Source organism: Sylvia atricapilla, chromosome 1 (assembly GCF_009819655.1).
Source record: "Sylvia atricapilla isolate bSylAtr1 chromosome 1, bSylAtr1.pri, whole genome shotgun sequence".
In the NCBI taxonomy this organism is placed as follows: domain Eukaryota; kingdom Metazoa; phylum Chordata; class Aves; order Passeriformes; family Sylviidae; genus Sylvia; species Sylvia atricapilla.
The window spans coordinates 43,154,596-43,173,745 of record NC_089140.1 but is presented as its reverse complement, the minus strand read 5'-3'; the positions used below and the strand labels follow the sequence as shown (position 1 = coordinate 43,173,745).

Sequence of the window (19,150 nt, the reverse complement as noted above, 5' to 3'; positions counted from 1 at the left end):
CCCTTTTTCACTGGAGACATAAGTTAGGGAATGCTTATCTAATGCCAGTCATTTCATATGTGGAAAGTTTAAGCTATTTCCTTCTAATTCAGCATCTCCTTTGAAGGAAGTACATTCACCTCTATCTCTGCTGACAGGTCACTCAAACTTTGGGAACACAGATCTCCTGCCACATAATCTTCCTATACATTGCTGTACACACATTCACCCAGATTAATTTCCTTCTCTCTTCTCTATTTTTTGACAACTTTACAAATCTGACCACTTTTTAAACTGCAGTTTCCCTACCGCATATGAACTACAAGGGAAGAATCTTTTCTCATGATAGGAATTTTCATTTTAACATCAGACTTTGAATTCTTACCGTGGTCTGGAAGTTCAGACATGCTAAGCTCACTTGATCCCTTCCCTCTGGGTTCATCATTTCCTGTGCACACACAGTTGCCTGTAGTGCCCGGCTGAGAATGAATGAGGTGGTTTGAAGTCTGCCCATCAGATTCCTTAGTCAAACAATGAAGCAGCATGGAGAAACAGGAACAGAGCTTTCAGTAGGATCACAACACAATGGTTGCCCTGATCCACACAATTCCTGGGACTTGTATTAGGCAAATACTAAAATAAAATCCTAACATTTTTGTAAATGATCAGTAGCGACTCAGCCATAAGAAGCCGGTTTAATATATTGTTTTTTCTCTAGACACAATGGAAAATGGAAACCAGAGGACATGCAAAAGAAAAGATAGAGTACAAAGCAGACAAAAAATTATTTCTGTGATGTGTTCACCACCTATTTCCAAACTGACCCTTTTCTTTCTAAAATAGGATGTGGTGCTAGAATTGAACTGGCTCGTCTTCTGTTGCAAATAGCTTAAAAGCAAAGGACAACTTATTCTGGGAGTCATTCCAAGAATTCATTCTTACTAGAAAGTCAGTTGAAGTGTTAATATTCTTAACCTAATGAAAAGAACCCACAGCCATGCCAAATTAAAATGCTTAAAGGATTATAATTCTAAACACCTTGAAAAGAAATGTATTTTTAACTCTGATGCCATATAGTCAGTAAAAACATTTCAGAGAGCAGATTTAGGTTTAAGGGCAAATTTAAAAAGGGTAACCTGAAAAAATAAAACTGCAATGAATATAGAGCTTGTTGAACCATATCTGAATAACTGAATATACTTTGCCTCATCACAGATCAACAGGTTCTGCTAAGCAGTCCAGATTTTGATACATTTTCCAGTTACTAGTCTCAGAACAAGCCAGTGCCTCTAGTGGTAAAGAAACCATGCAGGAAACAGAAAAGTGTTATACACTGGGTGCACATAAATGAGATCTCAAAAAAACAGCCCATACTTACATGTAGGACATTGACATTCAGCTGCTGAAAATTACGGGACCTGAATTCTTGCATTCTTTTGATGTTTTCTTGATATTTTTCTTCTGCCAGTTGCCTGTAAATACAGAACACATCAGAGCATGCACAAAGGGATCTTCTAAAAGCAGACATGGAAAAAACAAATTCCATACTGAGATTTTCATGTTACCAACAATGCATGGCATCTACTCAGGCTTTAATGAATGCAAAAAGAGATTACAGACCTTATTTCCAAACCCCATAATATTTTGCTTTCACAACTTGCATAACATAATTAAGAAATAGCAAATTATTACTCCCAGTCTTTTCTAGTTCTTCCAAAGGTATTAAATACTTTGAGTTTTATTCCACCACATAGTGCAGGGACCTTTCAGCTGTAGACAGGCACGCAACATCTCTGTGCTATGAACTCTTCCTCTGGAGGACAGGTGGTAACTGTGGGTTTTTTGTGTGGAACCACTTAAGAGAGGTGCTGCATTAAGCAGTTTTTCCAGCTTCCATTAAGATATTCCCTTCCCGCCCATCTCTAGATTTGCACTGCTAGAAGCCAATTGCCAGTCTGAGAAGGTATCATTTTTGCATTGTTTCCAACATCTTCAGCCAGAGTCAGCTGACAATGATCTAGAGCTCAATGTTGATTTGTTTTAAAGATTCATGACTGAGAATGAGGTCTGAATATCAATGTTGCCTTCATATTACAAAACAAATATATTTCATTTTGGCTTTGGGGGAAAGAAAAAATGAGAAAATGTCATCAGAAAACATCAAAATGAAAGAAAGCACTGAAAATGAAAACCAAACTAGAAAAATCCTGCAATTAGTATAATTTACTAATCTCCATTCATTTTTAAAAAGTGAAAGAGACAGACTTCCTGTTTACAAATTTCATATTAGGATAAGAATTGGCCTACCATATTACTGAAAGCACCATGCAGAAGAGGTTCTAAATTTAATACTTTTTACATCAGTTCAAGGAGATGGTGTTTTTAAATTTTTTCAATTTATGCAGCAAATGCCAGTCAGGCACAAGTACTCTTCAGACATGTTTTCCAAAAGGACATGAAGGTCTTAGCTCTTTGCTTCAAATGTGTCATCAAAACAGAATATTCTGTTATTTATTAAAAAAAAAACAACCAAACAAGCAAAACCTTCCAGTTGTTTCTCATATTCCATCAGAAACCGTACCTAATCTCTTCCAAAACATTTTATTATGTCTCACTTAATAAAAAAACCTATAAATCACAAAGCCTTTACAACACAACCATCTTTGATCCTTTGACAAGACTATATATCCTCTGAGCTATTAACTTCTATTGGAAAACCTCTGAGACCAAAACAATTGACAAAACCTGGATTGTAACTAAATGTCCAGCTACTCAGACCAGGCAATTCTTAACATAACCAGTCATTTTAAAAAGTCTCCTATTGTAACACATCTGAAAATCTCTCATATACTTATTTAATCATAACCACAGTACTCAAAGCACCAGTTTGGGGTGAACGTTCTAATTTTTTTTCCTACATAAATAATTACTGTGATTTATTGTCATCCAAAGTCCTCACTGACTTTGAGTAGCTGAAGACTCATACTGTTTTTATTTCTCCAGTGACAATTCCATTCTCCAATTAGACTGCTGGGTGGCAAAAATTGAATGGTTAGGGGACAACTCACTTCAACTTCTTTGCTTTCTCATCTGCAGCATTTAACTTCCTCAGCCGCATTCGTTCCCGTGGTGTCATTTTCTGTACTTCAGAAAGTTCCTGAAGAGTTTGCAAATGAACCTTCTTCTGCCTGAAATTGAATGCAAGCAAACCCATCTTCATAAAAAAATTTAAATTTTCAGTATTTTGGCTGGATATTGAAACACAGTGACATTTCAAATGGCATAATTAGAAAGTCTCTGGAAGTATAGCAGACTAACTAGACTTTAATTTGGAAAGCAAATGCCTGTTTAAATTGAAATATTTATACTTGGATTTGTGAAGAAGGTGAATTATTTCAGGTGAGGATGGAAAAAGGTAGATTTGTCTCCTTAAAAGAATAAATATTGAAGCACAGCAAAATATTTACCCTGTGGGGCTTCATTATTGGGCATATTCCAAGTACAAAGGCAGTCTGTAAATGAGAGCCATAATACCACTTGTACATTTTACATTGATTGTTACAAGCTGTCCAGAATAACAGAGAATACTTATGTGTCTTTAATGACAGGTACAATTATCATGTTGTCGTCTTGGATTTCTGGTCCTAATCAAATAATAAGAGTTCACAGGTAAAATGGTCTCCACAGACCATCTCTGAAAGCTGAGCATGAATTATTGAGTTATGCATTTCAGCTGTATTTATCAACAGAGGAGATTCCTAAAGAGAGCAATATTAGTCCTTTATCAGAAAAAGGATACCAATCTCCGATTTTTATCTCACATCCTACACTAATTAAAATTAAACCCCAGTTTGAAATGCCTTAGCAGTCTCCTTTCACTTACACAAAATATATATCTATTATGTCATGCATTTATAATACCAAGTATTCATTTCAAATTACTGGTTTTGCTCTTATGAGATAAATTCACTTCTGATAATCTAAGAGGCCGGGTCTGTAACCATACAAATTGTAACACTCCTTCTGGACTATCATTCTGAAATCAGAATTTTAATAAATGAGCAGAGAAGATTCATTATGTTTTTCAAATAGTGCAAAGATATGAATATTAGTGTGAAATATGAAAGATTAAGGACAAAGACAAGAAGAGTTCAATTATTCATAAGAATGGAACTAACTCTTCAAGTATGAATAATGTAGACATATTTCTTGTCTCCTGTAAAAAACCTCTAATTTAAATTAAAAGAATCTCATGGGGGAAAAAAAAGGCAATTTTTCATTCAAGTTGAAACTGAACTTGTACAGCCTTATACTTTCTTAAATATTTAAAATTTATTACTTGAATGGGAATAGATTAAAATAAGCCATCAGAGGCCTTTACTAGAAGAAACTAGAGTCAACTTCTTTTCTTTGTATGGCAAAAAGAATTCCTGGTGAGAAAAAAGTAAAGATAAATATAAAGTAGCAATGGTTGAGGAGAACACCACGGCAAGCAACTGCTTGTACATTCACTGGGACTAGAGTATTGCTGCAAAACAGCAGATATGAGGAATTCACTATGTTTAGCTTCCTCCTCCCCTTTTCTGCTCTCTGTCTTTTTTCAGGTATTTTCAGTTTATTTTGCCTATCTCTTTAGATCTGAGATTGTACAAATTCTTTGGCATTTTGGTTACCAGTGACAATACAGGCAGCTAATGTTCTCATAAGTAGAAGGAGAGTCACTGTAAGATTATGACTTCTTGCATATTCCAAACACTTGGGCAAAAATAATCACACTATAGCACAAGTAAGGATAAGTTACAGTAAAGCTTCTCATAGGATTCTTTTCTTTAATTGATGCCCTGAATTCTAAAACCTCAAGGTAAATTGCCATTCATTGCTTCACGATTTATAGGAACCCTGGACCTCTGCACAGAAGCAGACCTTCTATTTCCTTCTAACAATAGTATAAGCGCATGATGTTTGTAGTTAGAACTACTTGCTCTTCCTCCTTAACACTATAAACTTGATTTTGAAAAAGTATACTTAAAGATTCTAGGATATACATAAATGTGCTTCCCACATGCTACCTCTGCAAGAAAATGAAGTCCATTTGGAAGGTGATGGGACTCAATACATTATAGCTAATGATAATGGATCAGGTATAAAATACAGAATATATTAAAAAAGAAAAAAAAAGGTTTTATCAGTCTCTTCTAGAAGCATGAGGATATTTGAAGTCTGGATATATATTCTGCAAGTAACAATACTGCTTCTCCAAAGTGGATACAACGGCTTTGGTGCATATAGATAACCTGAAATCTTGTGCCCACAAGATAAAGGCAAGAATTAAAAGTTTCTTGAAGATTTTCATACTCTATGTTTCAACAAGCATTAAATACTGAATATAATTCAGATAGAGTTGGCACAATATCTAGGAAACATTTCAGTGCCCCAACCCTATTTACAGTAAGGAACACCACAGTAGTTACCTATATTTAATTTTAAAAGAAAGGAATCCTCTCAAAGTTAATTGAAGTAACTTGAATATATATATTCATTGTTTCATTTTACATCAAGGCTTGCAAAGTTCAATGAAGTATTTATACCAAACATACGTATTCATATCAAAATGGAAAACTTTGTTCTCACAAAAGGACAGAGACTCATCTGTCAACAAGAGACACTAAGGACAGAAGTGTTGAGTAGAAACCCAACCACAATCTGTAGAGACGAGAGCCTACAGATACACTGACAGCAGTTAAGCTGGGTTAAATGATGTATAAAAGGTTTTACCATGCTGAATTCAATGTCTGTCTTCCTACTACTGACAGCAAACTACACTTTGTTTGGAAAGGTGGTCACCTCTTCTGAAGAGAGGCTTGCAAGCTGCAGAATTGGCAGCATCTGCAAAGTGATCACAGCTGCAAAACTGTGGGTCCTGTACAACAGCAAAGGTCACAAAAAACAAAGGTGAAAGTCCTATAGACTCAAAGGCACTACCGGTTCTGCATTGTTTTAATCTTCATTGTTGTTACCTAATAATTCAAAACAAATATCAGAGCGCTGTTAAAATCTTGACAGTTATTTAGAGGAAACAAGAAACAGGGATGTTCATTGCTTCCTCACAGGATCACAAACTTCAGTTTTTGCTCTTGTTAGCTCTCAACAGAACAAAACCTGTACAGAAAACTCAGGGATGGGGAGCAAAGGGGAAGGCAAGTTGCCCATGAAACTTCAGAGCTAATTTACAAAGGCAAAATTAAAATGCCCATGCTGGAATTTGCTTAAAACATTGCAGCATTGTAATGTAATGCAATTAATTAAATCAATATATTATTCAGTGCCTAAGAGAGAGATCATGTGTGAAGACGCTGCTGATGTAAGAGCCAAGAAACATTGCTACTCTTGATTTCTCACTGTAGCTGCAAGATAAAAATGACAGTATCCCACAGAGGTATTAGATGAATATTAGTCTAAGTGTATATGCCTTAAGTTTTGTGTCATTTAAAAAACATAGCTTTCACATTCAATTTTTAGTAGGTACAGAAACAGCAGCACTATAAATGATGATGACCTAACTAAAGTGACAGCTTAAACTTCCAAAATTTAAAGACAAAGGTCATGATTTATATACCATTTGGCACTAAATTAACATAAACATATACTGCACATTCATGCCCAATTTACAAAGTCACGTAATAAAAATATTTCATCTGAAAATCTTTTTTTTAGTCCCTAAATGAATTGTGCATCTCCCTAATGTGGTTGCACTCTTGTATTTCAGGGGAATAGGTTTGTCTACACATAAAGCACTATGAGATTGACACAAGTGTCAATGATGTTATTTGGCAACACTGTAATTTCATGTACTACTGCCCATAAAACTGTTAAAAAATACTTACACAGCACCAAAAATGGGAGCAGTTTCTTTCTGCCAGTTAAGTGCCTTGTCTTTCACAGTCACGTTTGTGAACTTGTACTGTGTTTTCTGCAAGGGAATAAAACACAAGGAATATCAAAACTTGATGATAAAGTTGTCCAGTGTATTCAGCTATTACCCAATACTATCCTGATATAAAAACTGACCAAGCAGTTTCCTTCCCCACCTTCTCAGAAAGCCAAGTAATGCAGGCACTGAAGCCTGGGCAAAAGGAGAAAAAGGCATTAGTTTTCATTAAAACTATGACTAACCAGAACAGTTTAGAGATATATGTACCGAGGCCCAAGTGATCTACAATTGTTATGCAAAAATGTATTTTTCTTATTGCTCATAACATTTAAGAGGGGATACATTCAGCCTGTCAAGTGATGAGGACTTCATTCCTCAGTCATATTTGTACTATAGCTCTGAAAGTCCCCCAGATTAATGCTCCCATCAACAGCCATCAAATTATTTTTTCTCAGCATGTTCTCCCTGCCTCCATTTTGCTTTTGCAAAATATGTACTCAAATGGCAAGTGTATAGCTACTGCTTTTTCTTACATACCTTTAGTTGCTCATCAATATAAGAGGATTTTAGGATCTCTGCTGCAGCTGGTCTCAATGAGGGATTCTTACTTAACATGCTGAAACATTAGAAACCAAAACTAATAATTAAGCAATTGTCTAAACTTACTGAAAAACCTGCTAAACAAGAAAATAACATACCTGCATAGCACAGCATTCAGTCTGCTTGGATATCTATCAGGAAGAGAAGGTGTTTCACCTTCCACAATTTTTAACACAACAGACAAAAAATTCTGTCCAGTAAAAGCATGGTTCATACAGCACATCTCATACAAAATGCATCCCAGAGACCTGGAAAAATAAACAAATAGGAATAGTATGTATTATTCACCAGTCCTAATGGCCATCATAAAAGATCACCAAGTTGAACATTTTAAAATAAACACTCTCGTAATAATTTTATATAATGACTATTCTTAAGAGTTTGCACTTCAGCTGAGTTCTGTCTGATGAAAATTTTTAAAAAAATATGGGAGTCGAGTTTTGCAGGCCTTGGAGGATGTTCAGCTTTTTCTCCAGTCAGGGGTGGTGACTTGATCAATGATTGACTTGATCAAGATCATAGAAAATGCAGGTGAGAGCCAGACACAGGCTGAGGCTCATCTAAGAAACCAGCTTAAATATCTTTGCATTTTACTGTGGTATTTATAATTTAATCTGTGATTCCAGCAGAAGTAAGAAAATAAAGCATAATTCTAAGAAATATGTATGGGTGAATGGCTTTCAGGAAAGATGCATAAAAATCTTTGAAAGCAAATAATGAATAAAGTTTCAATTACCATTTTGCTTAAAGAGCAATTTTTTTGGTCCATTTGGCAATAAAAGAACAAGAGCAAATAATTTTAAAGCTAAAACCCTGGCTCTACCAGCAGTACAAATACAGAAGAGTGAGAATGGGGAGAACTCCACTCACTGGTACTTTTCAATCAAGTATGTGAAAACCATAAGCAGAGCATTTTTGCTAAGAACTAGCTAAAGAACAACCACTGAGGTAAATAAATAGCTGCCTAGGTTTTTTAAAGATTTAACTGTCAAACAGCTTTCAACCTTTCAAAATCAGTAAACAGTAAGACACAGATGATAATCTGTATTTATGATGCATGTTCAGACTCTGAAACAAGAAAATTACTTCATGAGAAAATACTTAAAGCAAAAAGAACAACAACAAAAAAAAAAATAAAAAAAAACCTACACACACTGCATCTGAAAGCATCAAATAAAAATGGAAATCAGCCAGAGAGAAGAAAAAAAAGAAGGAAAATCCCAACCTGACAGACTGTACTATTACTTATTTTTGCAGAATCAATCTGTTTTGGAAGCTGCTTGATTCTGGCAGCTTGAAATTGTTTAATGAGCCATTAGGAACATGGGATTTGACACATCAGGGAAGCTGATTTATTCATCTAGTTTAGTACTCTGACTACACCTGAGGTGGAGGAAGATGAAAAGAATGCCCAGGGCATTCTGCTGCAGCCAGGACTGTGAACAGGCTACCCAGGGAAAATCCCATCTGTCCCATGAAAGAAAAACACAGGGCAAAAAAGTAAAGAAAAATTAAGGGAAAAGAATAAAGTTTCTTTATGCAGGATCAAAATCTTTGAAATTAAATAAATATCTCCTAAGCTGAGAAATGCTGCCCTGGGTTCCTAAACAAGGCTATTTCTTCCCAAGAGAGCTGCTGAGCTGCACACACCCAAAGAAGTAACAGACAAGCTTTTGGCTCAAAACTGCATTTCTCAGTTGTGTTTCTACATTTCTGGCCTAAGCACCTTGTGAGGAGCAGGAGAAAATTTCTTCCCAATTCCTGTAAGCAATCCACACATGATCCAAACATATAATTTAGTTACTTTTATAATCTTAGCCTGCATAAGTGCCAGTATATAAAATCCTAAAGTGGTCATTAAACCAGCCAGCCAGCACATTTGATTTGACAACTCCTACATTCACAAATAGGTTTGACAAAGTTCCTGAACAGCATATAATGTCAGCAAAATTGTGGCATGACCAGTTCATGTTGAAGCTACTTATGCTCCATTACACCATAAAATGGAGCATCTGGACAGGCTTCAGTGTGTTCTCCCCAGTCTCATCTGACAGACCTCTAACTTCTCCCTCTTAGGAGAAACTACCCTGAGATTTTTGGTGTTGCTTACATATATACTGTCATCCTTCTAACATCTTCTGATCATTTGTAAAAAATATTACAGTTCTTCAAAGGTCATAAGATCCAAGTTAGCTTTAAATTCAACTTCAGAAGTCAGATAATGTAAATGCATATAACTTTATGACTTATATCTCTCAGTCTGATCATATCAGAAGGTCTTAAGACTTTGTTGGCTTCAGAGATTGTAAGGAATAGGTCTCTGAATTTAATTTCCACAATACTCACTCATCAACCCATAAATGAGAACTCTCTGCTGCTGTCTTCCCCACCCCCATCCCCTCAGCTTTCACACTGCTTCATTTTTTGACTGTTAATATTAAAGAAAAAGACAAAGTGGGGGAAAACCACTGACAAGCAAGCATGATAAATGAAAGCCCCGAGATCTGTGGTTTGGGCAGCCCAGTTTACCCAAACACAACAGATACACCATCTGTCGGATCCATAGGGGGAAACACCTATGGGCAGAGGCGGCAGTGAACTGCCAAACTGAAATCAACTCTCTGAAGAAGCTCCTTGTCTCAAAGGAGGAAACCCCAGACTGTGTCACCTGCTAAGGTTTTCTTTCATGACCTGGCCAGTCCAGGCTCAGGGTTGCTGAGGAAAACATGTGAGCCAACTTTAATTTGCCTCCTGTGAATTTGGATTTGACATAAAGCATGGAATGGCAGAGAACTCCAGTCCTGACATTTCAATGAAGAAAAACAAATTCTGCCACTTCTCTGAGCTCAACAGCAGAACTTCCATAGGGAAAAACTGTAAAGCATGAAGTTTTTCCCCATCTATTGACCTTGGGCTATAAAGGGCAATACTTGCACCAGTTTCTGCACTGTGAACATTCAAGCCAGTTTTGAAAAGCCAGTTGCAAAATGTTTCAGTGAAAAGTACAGTGTCTCTTTAGAGCACATCAGCAATGCAGCATAAATAAGGTCCTTCCAATGAACTGAACTGAGCAGTGAGCAGATCATGATAACAAGGTGAGATAGCACTAATTGTCTTTACCAGAAATTATTTTAGGTTATCTTATGTTTTACGTGGGAACACTTGTAAGTCTGAATTTTTGTGTGTGAATTTTTGAGTCTTGCAAGAGATCAGAAAGACAAGTCTGAAGAGAGAATGTCACTTCAGCTACACATCAAAGACTTGGGCAACTCCTTGAAATTCCTCAGGGATCAACAAACAGTGCTGTTTAACATCTCTATCAGCAACATGGACAGAGGGACTGAGCATATCCTCAGCAAGTTTGCTGACAAGCTGTGTGGCATGGTTGACACGCTGGAAGGAAGGGCTGTCATCTAGAGGGACCTTGGCAGACTTGAGAGGTGGGCTTGTGCCAGCCTTATGGAGTACAAGGCAAATTGCAAGGTCCTGCACTTAGGTCACAAATACAGACTGGGAAGAGAATGGCTTGAAAGCAGGCCTGAGGAGAAGGAGTTGGGGGATGTTGCTTGATGAAAAGCTCAACATGACTTGGCAACGTGTGCTGACAGCCCAGAAAGCCAACCACATGCTGGGCTGCATCAGAAGCAGTGTGACCAGCTGAGGCTGAGGAAGGAAACTCTTCCCTCTACTCCACTATTCTGAGACCTCACTTGGAGTACTGCATCCAGCTCTGGGCCCTCAAGATGAGAAGGATGCAGACCTGTTGAGGCAAGTTCAGAGGACGTACACAAAGATGATCTGAGGGCTGGAACACCCTTGTGGAGACAGGCTGAGAGAGTTGGGGTTGTTCAGCCTGGAGAAGAGAAGGCTCCAGGGAGAGTTTTGAGCATTTTCCAGCACATAAAGTGAGAGAGAGCCAGAGAGAGACTTTTTACAAAGATGTGTAATGATAAGACACAAGGGGTAACAACTTCAAACTGAGAAAGAGTTCAAGGCCAGACTGGATGGGGCTTTGAGCAACCTCATCTCCTGGAAGGTGTCCTTGCCCACAGCAGGGGGGTTGGAACGAGATGATCTTTAAGGGTCTTTCCAACCCAAACCATTCTGAGTCTGATTCTTCCTGAGGAACCATACTTCTTGCACAGTGGCCCAAGGACTTAACCTCATCTAGAGCCTCCAGGGTGGGCTCCCCTGTATGCTCAGTGTCCTCTTGTCTTTTGGCCTCTGTTAAAGGGGGAGAGTGAAAAAAAATCAAATAGAATCATTATTAAAAGATCAAAAGATGACAGTATCAATCAAACACATGAGTCCTGATCAGAAGAGTTTCCTGGCTCAAAAAAAGATGTTTGTGGGCTGGGGAAGTACTGAATCAGGGCACACCTCCTCCTTAGTGCTGCTGCAGTGAGGGACAAGAAGCTCCTGTGAAAGGCAGTTTCAACCTCAGGTCAGTGCCCTTGGTAATCCTTTGGAAAGATCACAAAAGGCAGAAAGTATAGCAGAAAGCTGGTAGCTACTGAGTTTGGGATGGGGGGCTTTTTTTCCTGTGTTTTTGTAAATTTTGAAAGGGTGATCCACACATGATTTATAAAAGTATTGGACCAAACTCTGCTTCTGCTTACTCTATACAGCTTCAATGACCTATATGGATTGACACTAGAAACCACAAATAGAACTTAAACATGTATTTTACTTTCTATTTGCACTGCAGTAAAAGAGATTATTCCTTACAGTAGAAGAGCACAAAATGCTGGCTTCCCTGTCTGTTCATTTGTTTTGACATCTTTTGAAATCTTCTCCCAATACATTTTTATTGATCACATGTACTAACTGATCTATGCTACAAATGAACAAGAGAGAATCTGACATCAAATCCATAGCAGTCAGCTACACAGGCCATGAGATGAGATTCCTGACATATCCATTGACTGGGCTGAATATGTCAACTGTGAAAAAAGGTTCCTGCCATTTGAAAATACAGATCTCCACTTTTAGAATTATATCCTGCAGCCACAAGTATATTTTGAAAAGGCAGAACTGAGATAAAGCTAGAGTAAATTATCAAGCAATCAAACTATATTCCAGGGGCCAAATGTTTTACAAAGGAACTTTCCTGCTTTGAAATATTTATAAAAAATTCGTCTTCTGAAATACATATCTACAGAAAAAAAAAAAAAAAAACCAACAAAAAACAACTAAGCACCTCATAAAAGAAACAAAGCTACTTAAATAAAATAGTATGACAAAATTTTAAAATTCAACACTTTTAACTATAATCTTGAAACATGAGATGCTTTAGGACACCCATATAAACAAGCCAGATATTTTTGCCATTCCAAAAAAAACCTTTCTTCATTTTAGCTTGGAAGAGTACCTGCACACATAGAAGTTTCCTAAAGTCTTTAAACAGACCTCAGCTCCTAAACTTGATCCTTTAATCATCACCTCAGAAGTCGTAATCTCAAGAATTTGTTCCATGGAAATGCAGAACTGACACTTTTCTACCTTTGAGCCTCTTCTAAAACAGAGGGCCTTTTTGTTTCTGTTCTAACTCCACAGCTATTCTCATTTCCAGCTCCACTTCCAAATACTTTCTTGCTTTTAACATTTGCCAATGTTTTTAAATTTAGTTCCTGCGAAGGTCCTTCTATCCTCTCAGCCAGAATCACTCTTTCCTCATCCACCTAAAGTTTCACAGAAAGTTGCTTCTTTCAATTCAGCTATCTCAATACAAGAAAAAAAGAGGTTACCCCCTTCCTAGAAAAACCTGAACTGTGTCTGCAGTCATTGTGTTAAGAAGCATGTAGTTGGCTTTTATTCTGGGTTATCTGAGACTTTAAAGGAGAATAAGATTCAGGTCCAGTCTCTGATGTGATACACGAAGTGCAAGGCTCAGATTGCAACATTTGATTCTAATGTCCTGAAATAGTTTTAGTGGAGATTAATGCCTAATCCAACCAAAACAGCATTATGACTACTCACCAAATGTCAGATTTTGTATTGTATCCCTGGTGCTTTAGTACTTCTGGACTCATGTAGTATGGTGTCCCAGTAAAAGTAGTTGCAAGATCACATGAACCCATCAAAAGACAAGAAACTCCAAAGTCTCCTAAAAATATCAGTAGGAACAATAATCTATTAATGTAAACATATATATATTCATATAAACTTTTTTCTTTATTGTCAGACATGATAAAGTGACTGTACATCCAGAAAATTCTGCTAGTATTTTAAAAAAATGTGGAAAACTATTTTCTGTAATTCTTCAAAATAAAGACACCACAAAAGCATAATATCAGAGAGTGAGGTGGATTTGAAGAGGCTTCACAAGGTCATCTAATTCAAACTCCTGACTCAAAGTTAAATGGGGCTGCTCAGATCCAGGTCCAGCCAAGCTTGAAGCATCCTCAAAGCTAGAGATTTCACTGCCTCTCCTCCATCTGTCAAATAAATGTCTACAAATCAAAATGCTATTTCAGACATGATTTTCTTTAAATCTCCTTATTGACAAAATGTCTGCCGGACTGTTCTCTCACATGAAAATATATTTTTAAGAAGTATGGAAATCTCACCAATTTTAAGAAGACTATCTTTCAAAAATATATTCTTGGCTTTCAAATCCCTGTGAAGTATCCGTCTGGAATAGAAAAGGAAATACAGTCTCATCCAACTGGAAGCATTCAGAGTCATGCATTAAGTATTTCAGGTATTTAACTTCAGCCCTTTTCAGAAAGGCCAGCCAACCACTGCTACAATCTAATTCTGCCAGTGACAATCCACGGACAATGGCATTAAGGAGCTTCACAGAGATGCATTCATAGGCACCCACATGCAGGGTGAGAGCCTAAGCAGGATAATAAAAATATACCTGGGGATCCCAGCTTAAGAATACAGGTACAGACAGCATGAGCTGCAGAAGACAGGAGAAAGGCAAGTCTTCCTATCTGACTTGCCTTAAAAGCATTACATCTTATTTTCTGCCAGGAGAATGAGATACCTCACAAGAGAATAACAGATGAGAGAAACAGCAATAAGAGCTTCTTTCTCAAAGCTAAGGGAAGACTCCTACAGAGCAAAAGTATTACTTCAAAGACAAATATGTATATAGCCTAAGCTAGTAGTTCAATTTTTTACAGTAACAGTGTTGAAGATGAAAGAACTTTACAAAGACAAAGATGAAAAGGAAAAAGAACTGAACAATTAGCTTTTAGAGACTTATTTTTCCATCAGTGTTTGACAAAAAACCCATTATAAGCTACACACCATGTAAGGATACACAGAACCTTCTTAATTTCTGTAAATCTTACATGTGTGACAGTAATTCTGCAGCCCCTTAGGAAAACAAAGTATCTCTGCGGTACACAAAACGTATTCTCAATTAATTCTTGTCAATAACCTTGTTTTTGCCCGTAACCTCACCTAAACTAGAATTCATCCACTTTTGAAATGATTACTAACACACAGGATTAGTCATCAGCTCTGTTCAGGAGGAGGTTAGAATAGCATTTGTTACATACTGGCTACAGAAACTGTATTCGCTAATGCAAATACAGTAGTCATTCAGCCATTTAGATGATGTAAAGAAAGAAACTGATGCTTTTAGATTTTTGAGGGCAGAAAAAACAAGTATAATACTCAATTCAATTTTTTGAGCAATCCCCAAGTATTATCTCAATATTGTCTTATGAAAGTCCTAGGCATTGACACAATGAAATTATTTCCAAAAGAGTTTTTAGATTAGGATTAGAAAATACGCATTCTATAGCACAATTTAAATACCCAGTTTTTTCCACAACTCATTTGAAAAAACATTTTGCAAGAAGAAAAAAAGTATGCAATTCAGTATACTCACTTCACAAATGGAAAAAAACCACAAAAAATAATACTAGAATTCATTGTCGTCTGTAGATAGACTGGGCATGAAAAAGAAACATTTCTATTTCTATGGGTCAAGGAAAAGAGTTCTTCATATTTCTTAAAGCAATCTTTTTTCACTTCTTTTTCTTCCAATTTTTTTGTCCTGAAAGTAGTGCTTTACTTTCATTAGAAAAGGTTTGCACATGGGAAAAATGAAACTTTCATTCAATATGCCTCCACCCATGTTTATAAAATATTGCTTATAAATAATTTGTTCTCTATTTGACAACTTCTGTGAGCAATACACATACACTCATACAATACATTAGTAAGGAAATTAAACTAAGGTGATATTTGTTATTCTTTCATAAGTATATATATATATGTCTGTATATACACACACACTTTTACAGAAATCTTGCTGTGTTAATTGAGACTCATAAGGACTTTTCTCACCATTCATCACACAGATCCTTTGAAAGAACTTGCTTTCACTGATTTAAATTATTCTTGCACATTGTTGCTGAGAATTGGTGGATTTCAACCTTCTTTTAATAGTACTCCTTTGTAGAAATAGAACCACAGAATTTCTGAACCTGAAACTTTTCTGAATATCTCTTATTTTAACAACAGGTATATTGAAGTAGAAAAACGATCCAGAAAGCTTTCAGTGGCATATTATTTGAAAAGGAGATTAAAAAAAGATGTTTGGGTCACATTGGTTTGAGCTACAATGTAATGCTACTGTAATCTTGCAACATATTGATGACAATTTTATGTATTTTATTTGTATTGCCAATAATTATAAAATGCTTTCATATTTAAATATGACAAAGAAATATTTGGGGTGATTATTTTCAGCTTTCCATGATGATATCTCTCACTGTTATGCACCTTACTCTGCTATGTCTGAAGACAAACAAGGCACCAGTTGAAATCTTACCTGAAAAGAATTTTCTAATACTAGTAAGATAATAATATCAAGCCTGCACTGTGAATCCAGGTAGACAGCAATTTTTTTATTGTAGGAAAGCACCTATAAAGGCAGCATTAATTAACTGAGCTCCAGCAAAACTTTACTTGATGGACAGTGAAGCAGTTATTGAGTAGTTATTTTGGGTAGAAATTAACACTTGAGGACAATTTCAAATTTAGGCTGTAAATATACCCATATCTGTGTTCTGTAGAGTATCTGCCTGCTGGCTCCTAGTCACAAAAGAACAGGACAAGCCCTGAGCAGAGGGCAGCCTCCTTGAATGAAGCTTCGCCTGCAACAGATTGAGCTGCAAGTAAAGCTGAGGGAAGTTGAAGTTAATCACTGCCGTGAAATCATGTACAATTAATTTCTCTTTCCTCTATCTGAAGAACTCTGCAGAAGAGTGAGAGGTTCTGTGTAAGTCTGAACCCTGTATTCTCTGCTGTTTGCATACAGAGTAACCTTATAAAAATCTGTGTTCATAAATTCTTCATAAAGATTAGCAAAATGATGGGTAACATAACAGTCACCCTTACTCAAATTGAGGTTAAATTAATCAATGGCCTCATTGCCTGGTTGCTGTGGGATTAATTCTGTGCACTGACATGCAATGGCCTATGTGTACTATGACAGACTACAGGATGGTTTCATGCTAAAGGCCTCCATAAAGATAACACCACTGAATTGTTTGATATAAAGAAAGGGAGAAATAAAATAAAGAGGGAAAGACAGATAGGAATTGAATCAGTTTAATTCTTGACATTTTTGTTTTCAAGTTTCAAATTTTTAAAAAAATTAGATCAAGTTTCCAGCATAAGAGGTTTCAAAAAGTGTAGAAGTTCAACTGAAGTTGTGCAAGAAAGACAAGTGAATAGTCTATGTTTAAAACCATAAATAACAATTTTTGCTGCCCTGGAAAAGAAAAAAAACAACTTCCATCCACAGCAGCTGAGTTTTCTTAGGAATGGCATGGGGAAGGACCAACACACAGGCTGTAAACAGTTCAGGCTTCTAATTCTAGGGAAAAGCTTTCTTTGCATTAGAACATAATTCAAACATATTACAACTTTTTTCAATGGCAGTAGAGAAGAAATCATGCATGACTCCTCTGTATAGGAAAAGAGGGATGTTATTATGTTTTAGTATTTCAAATTTCTGTTGGTAGTTTTAAATTCTTTTAAGCCTAACCTTTTCCATTTAAGCTATTGTTTGATTCTATACCAATGAGAAAAAGGTTGTATTTCATAATGTACATACAGCCAAATAACACAAAATACAAATAAATATATACATATTAAAACTGTCAAGTTATTTGTAAGTGTCTGGAGAGGTACTATTGGCTATGATTGAAAAGGAGAAAATAAAATCCTGTTTGGGAAATCCAATTGCTTTAATTGGAGAATTAAATGACTTCTCAGGAAATCAAATTTCATATACATATTTACCAAATAAAGTTTATTTTTAGGATCTTATTTGACTTTAAAGATTTGTTTTAGAACAAGTAGAAGATAAGAAAAATAGAAGAGATGAAAGAAGCATAAGAAAATATAGAAAATGAAAGACAAAAAGAGTAACTCACAAAATAAAGTAGTTCAGTTGAAAGGGGCTTACAGTGACCATCAGCCCAAATGCAACATTTATATTATTATGCTGCATTATTCTGCATAATGCATCTTCTAAGCACATACATTAATGAAAGGATTTCACCAAAGGGGGACATTCCAGGGCACCAAAATTTTTAATGGTAAGTTGTTTAATTGAAGTTCAAGAGAGTAAAAAACCCAAATCACACTGATAGTTTAGTTAAACTGTTAGGATTTTTATTTCCATTTCCCTCTGTCCTTTTGGCCTGAGGTGAATCCTGAGGAGCACAGCACCCCAAGAGAGTCCTCTTTGTGTCCTCCCATCACTGGCAGGGCAGCATTTCATGTACAAGCCCTAGAAAAATTGGCACTTAGGAACAAAAATGCGCTTGCATCTCGAGCAGCAATTCACTCTGCCCTTTTCCCTCTACAGTCTGACACTGGCAAAAACTCATTAGGCATCCATCAGTTTAGGTCAAACACATCCCACACGCTTAGTTTCAGTTCAACTCGGGAACGGTTGCTCTTGACGACAGGTGACCTCTCTACCCACTGCTTGGTTGTGCCTAAAATTCAGGCAATTGAAGCCTGAATTTGCCCAAGCCCTGCAAAGGATGATGCAGAAATGTACCAGGCAGGAATTGTACATGTCCAGCACATTGGCAATAAGGGAAATCTTTCCATCACTGCACTCAGCCTGCCTAAATCACACTGCAGGCAAGAGCTATGCTCATGGAGATGACCAGGTTGGTATTCATCCATATACACTACCCCTGCCCCAACCAGGATTGATCTCCTCATATCTGGATGACCTGCAGCATTTTTTTAAGTTGATCTTTGATGTGCTGTTAAAAATGACATTTCTTTTCAAAGAATGCATGTATGCAACTCTACTGATTTTACTGGGAGTCCATCAAGCATATATATTGGATGCTTCACATTAAATATGTGCAGGACATGCTTCTTGACTCCCCTTTAAAAAGATGACTTTGTTTTAACCTTTCAATCCATTTTCTTTTAACAATATTGAACTATTTCTACTGGGCTCCATTTTCCATTTGGCACTGAAAAAAGATGTGCCTAATGCTGGAAGACAATTATTGCTCTGCTAAAAGATGTAATGCACAATGTTCCTGTGGGGTAGATAATAAATTATACTTGAGGATATCTGACATAAATTAACTACAATGGTTTGGTGAACAGAACTTTCATTTCTGTTTGAATACC

At 36.6% G+C, this 19,150-nt stretch overlaps 1 protein-coding gene across 1 annotated transcript in view; it reads right to left on the bottom strand.

Moving 5' to 3' along the window:
• Positions 1-19,150, bottom strand: part of NEK11 (NIMA related kinase 11) — a 77,915-nt gene that overhangs the window by 40,554 nt on the left and 18,211 nt on the right. The window contains exons 4-11 of the mRNA XM_066320740.1: positions 14,080-14,144; positions 13,490-13,616; positions 7,609-7,758; positions 7,448-7,526; positions 6,864-6,949; positions 3,048-3,167; positions 1,358-1,451; positions 365-500 (exon numbers count right to left, since the gene is read on the bottom strand). Coding sequence (XP_066176837.1) covers positions 365-500; positions 1,358-1,451; positions 3,048-3,167; positions 6,864-6,949; positions 7,448-7,526; positions 7,609-7,758; positions 13,490-13,616; positions 14,080-14,144 — 857 coding nt within the window. The remainder of the gene's footprint in view (positions 1-364; positions 501-1,357; positions 1,452-3,047; positions 3,168-6,863; positions 6,950-7,447; positions 7,527-7,608; positions 7,759-13,489; positions 13,617-14,079; positions 14,145-19,150) is intronic.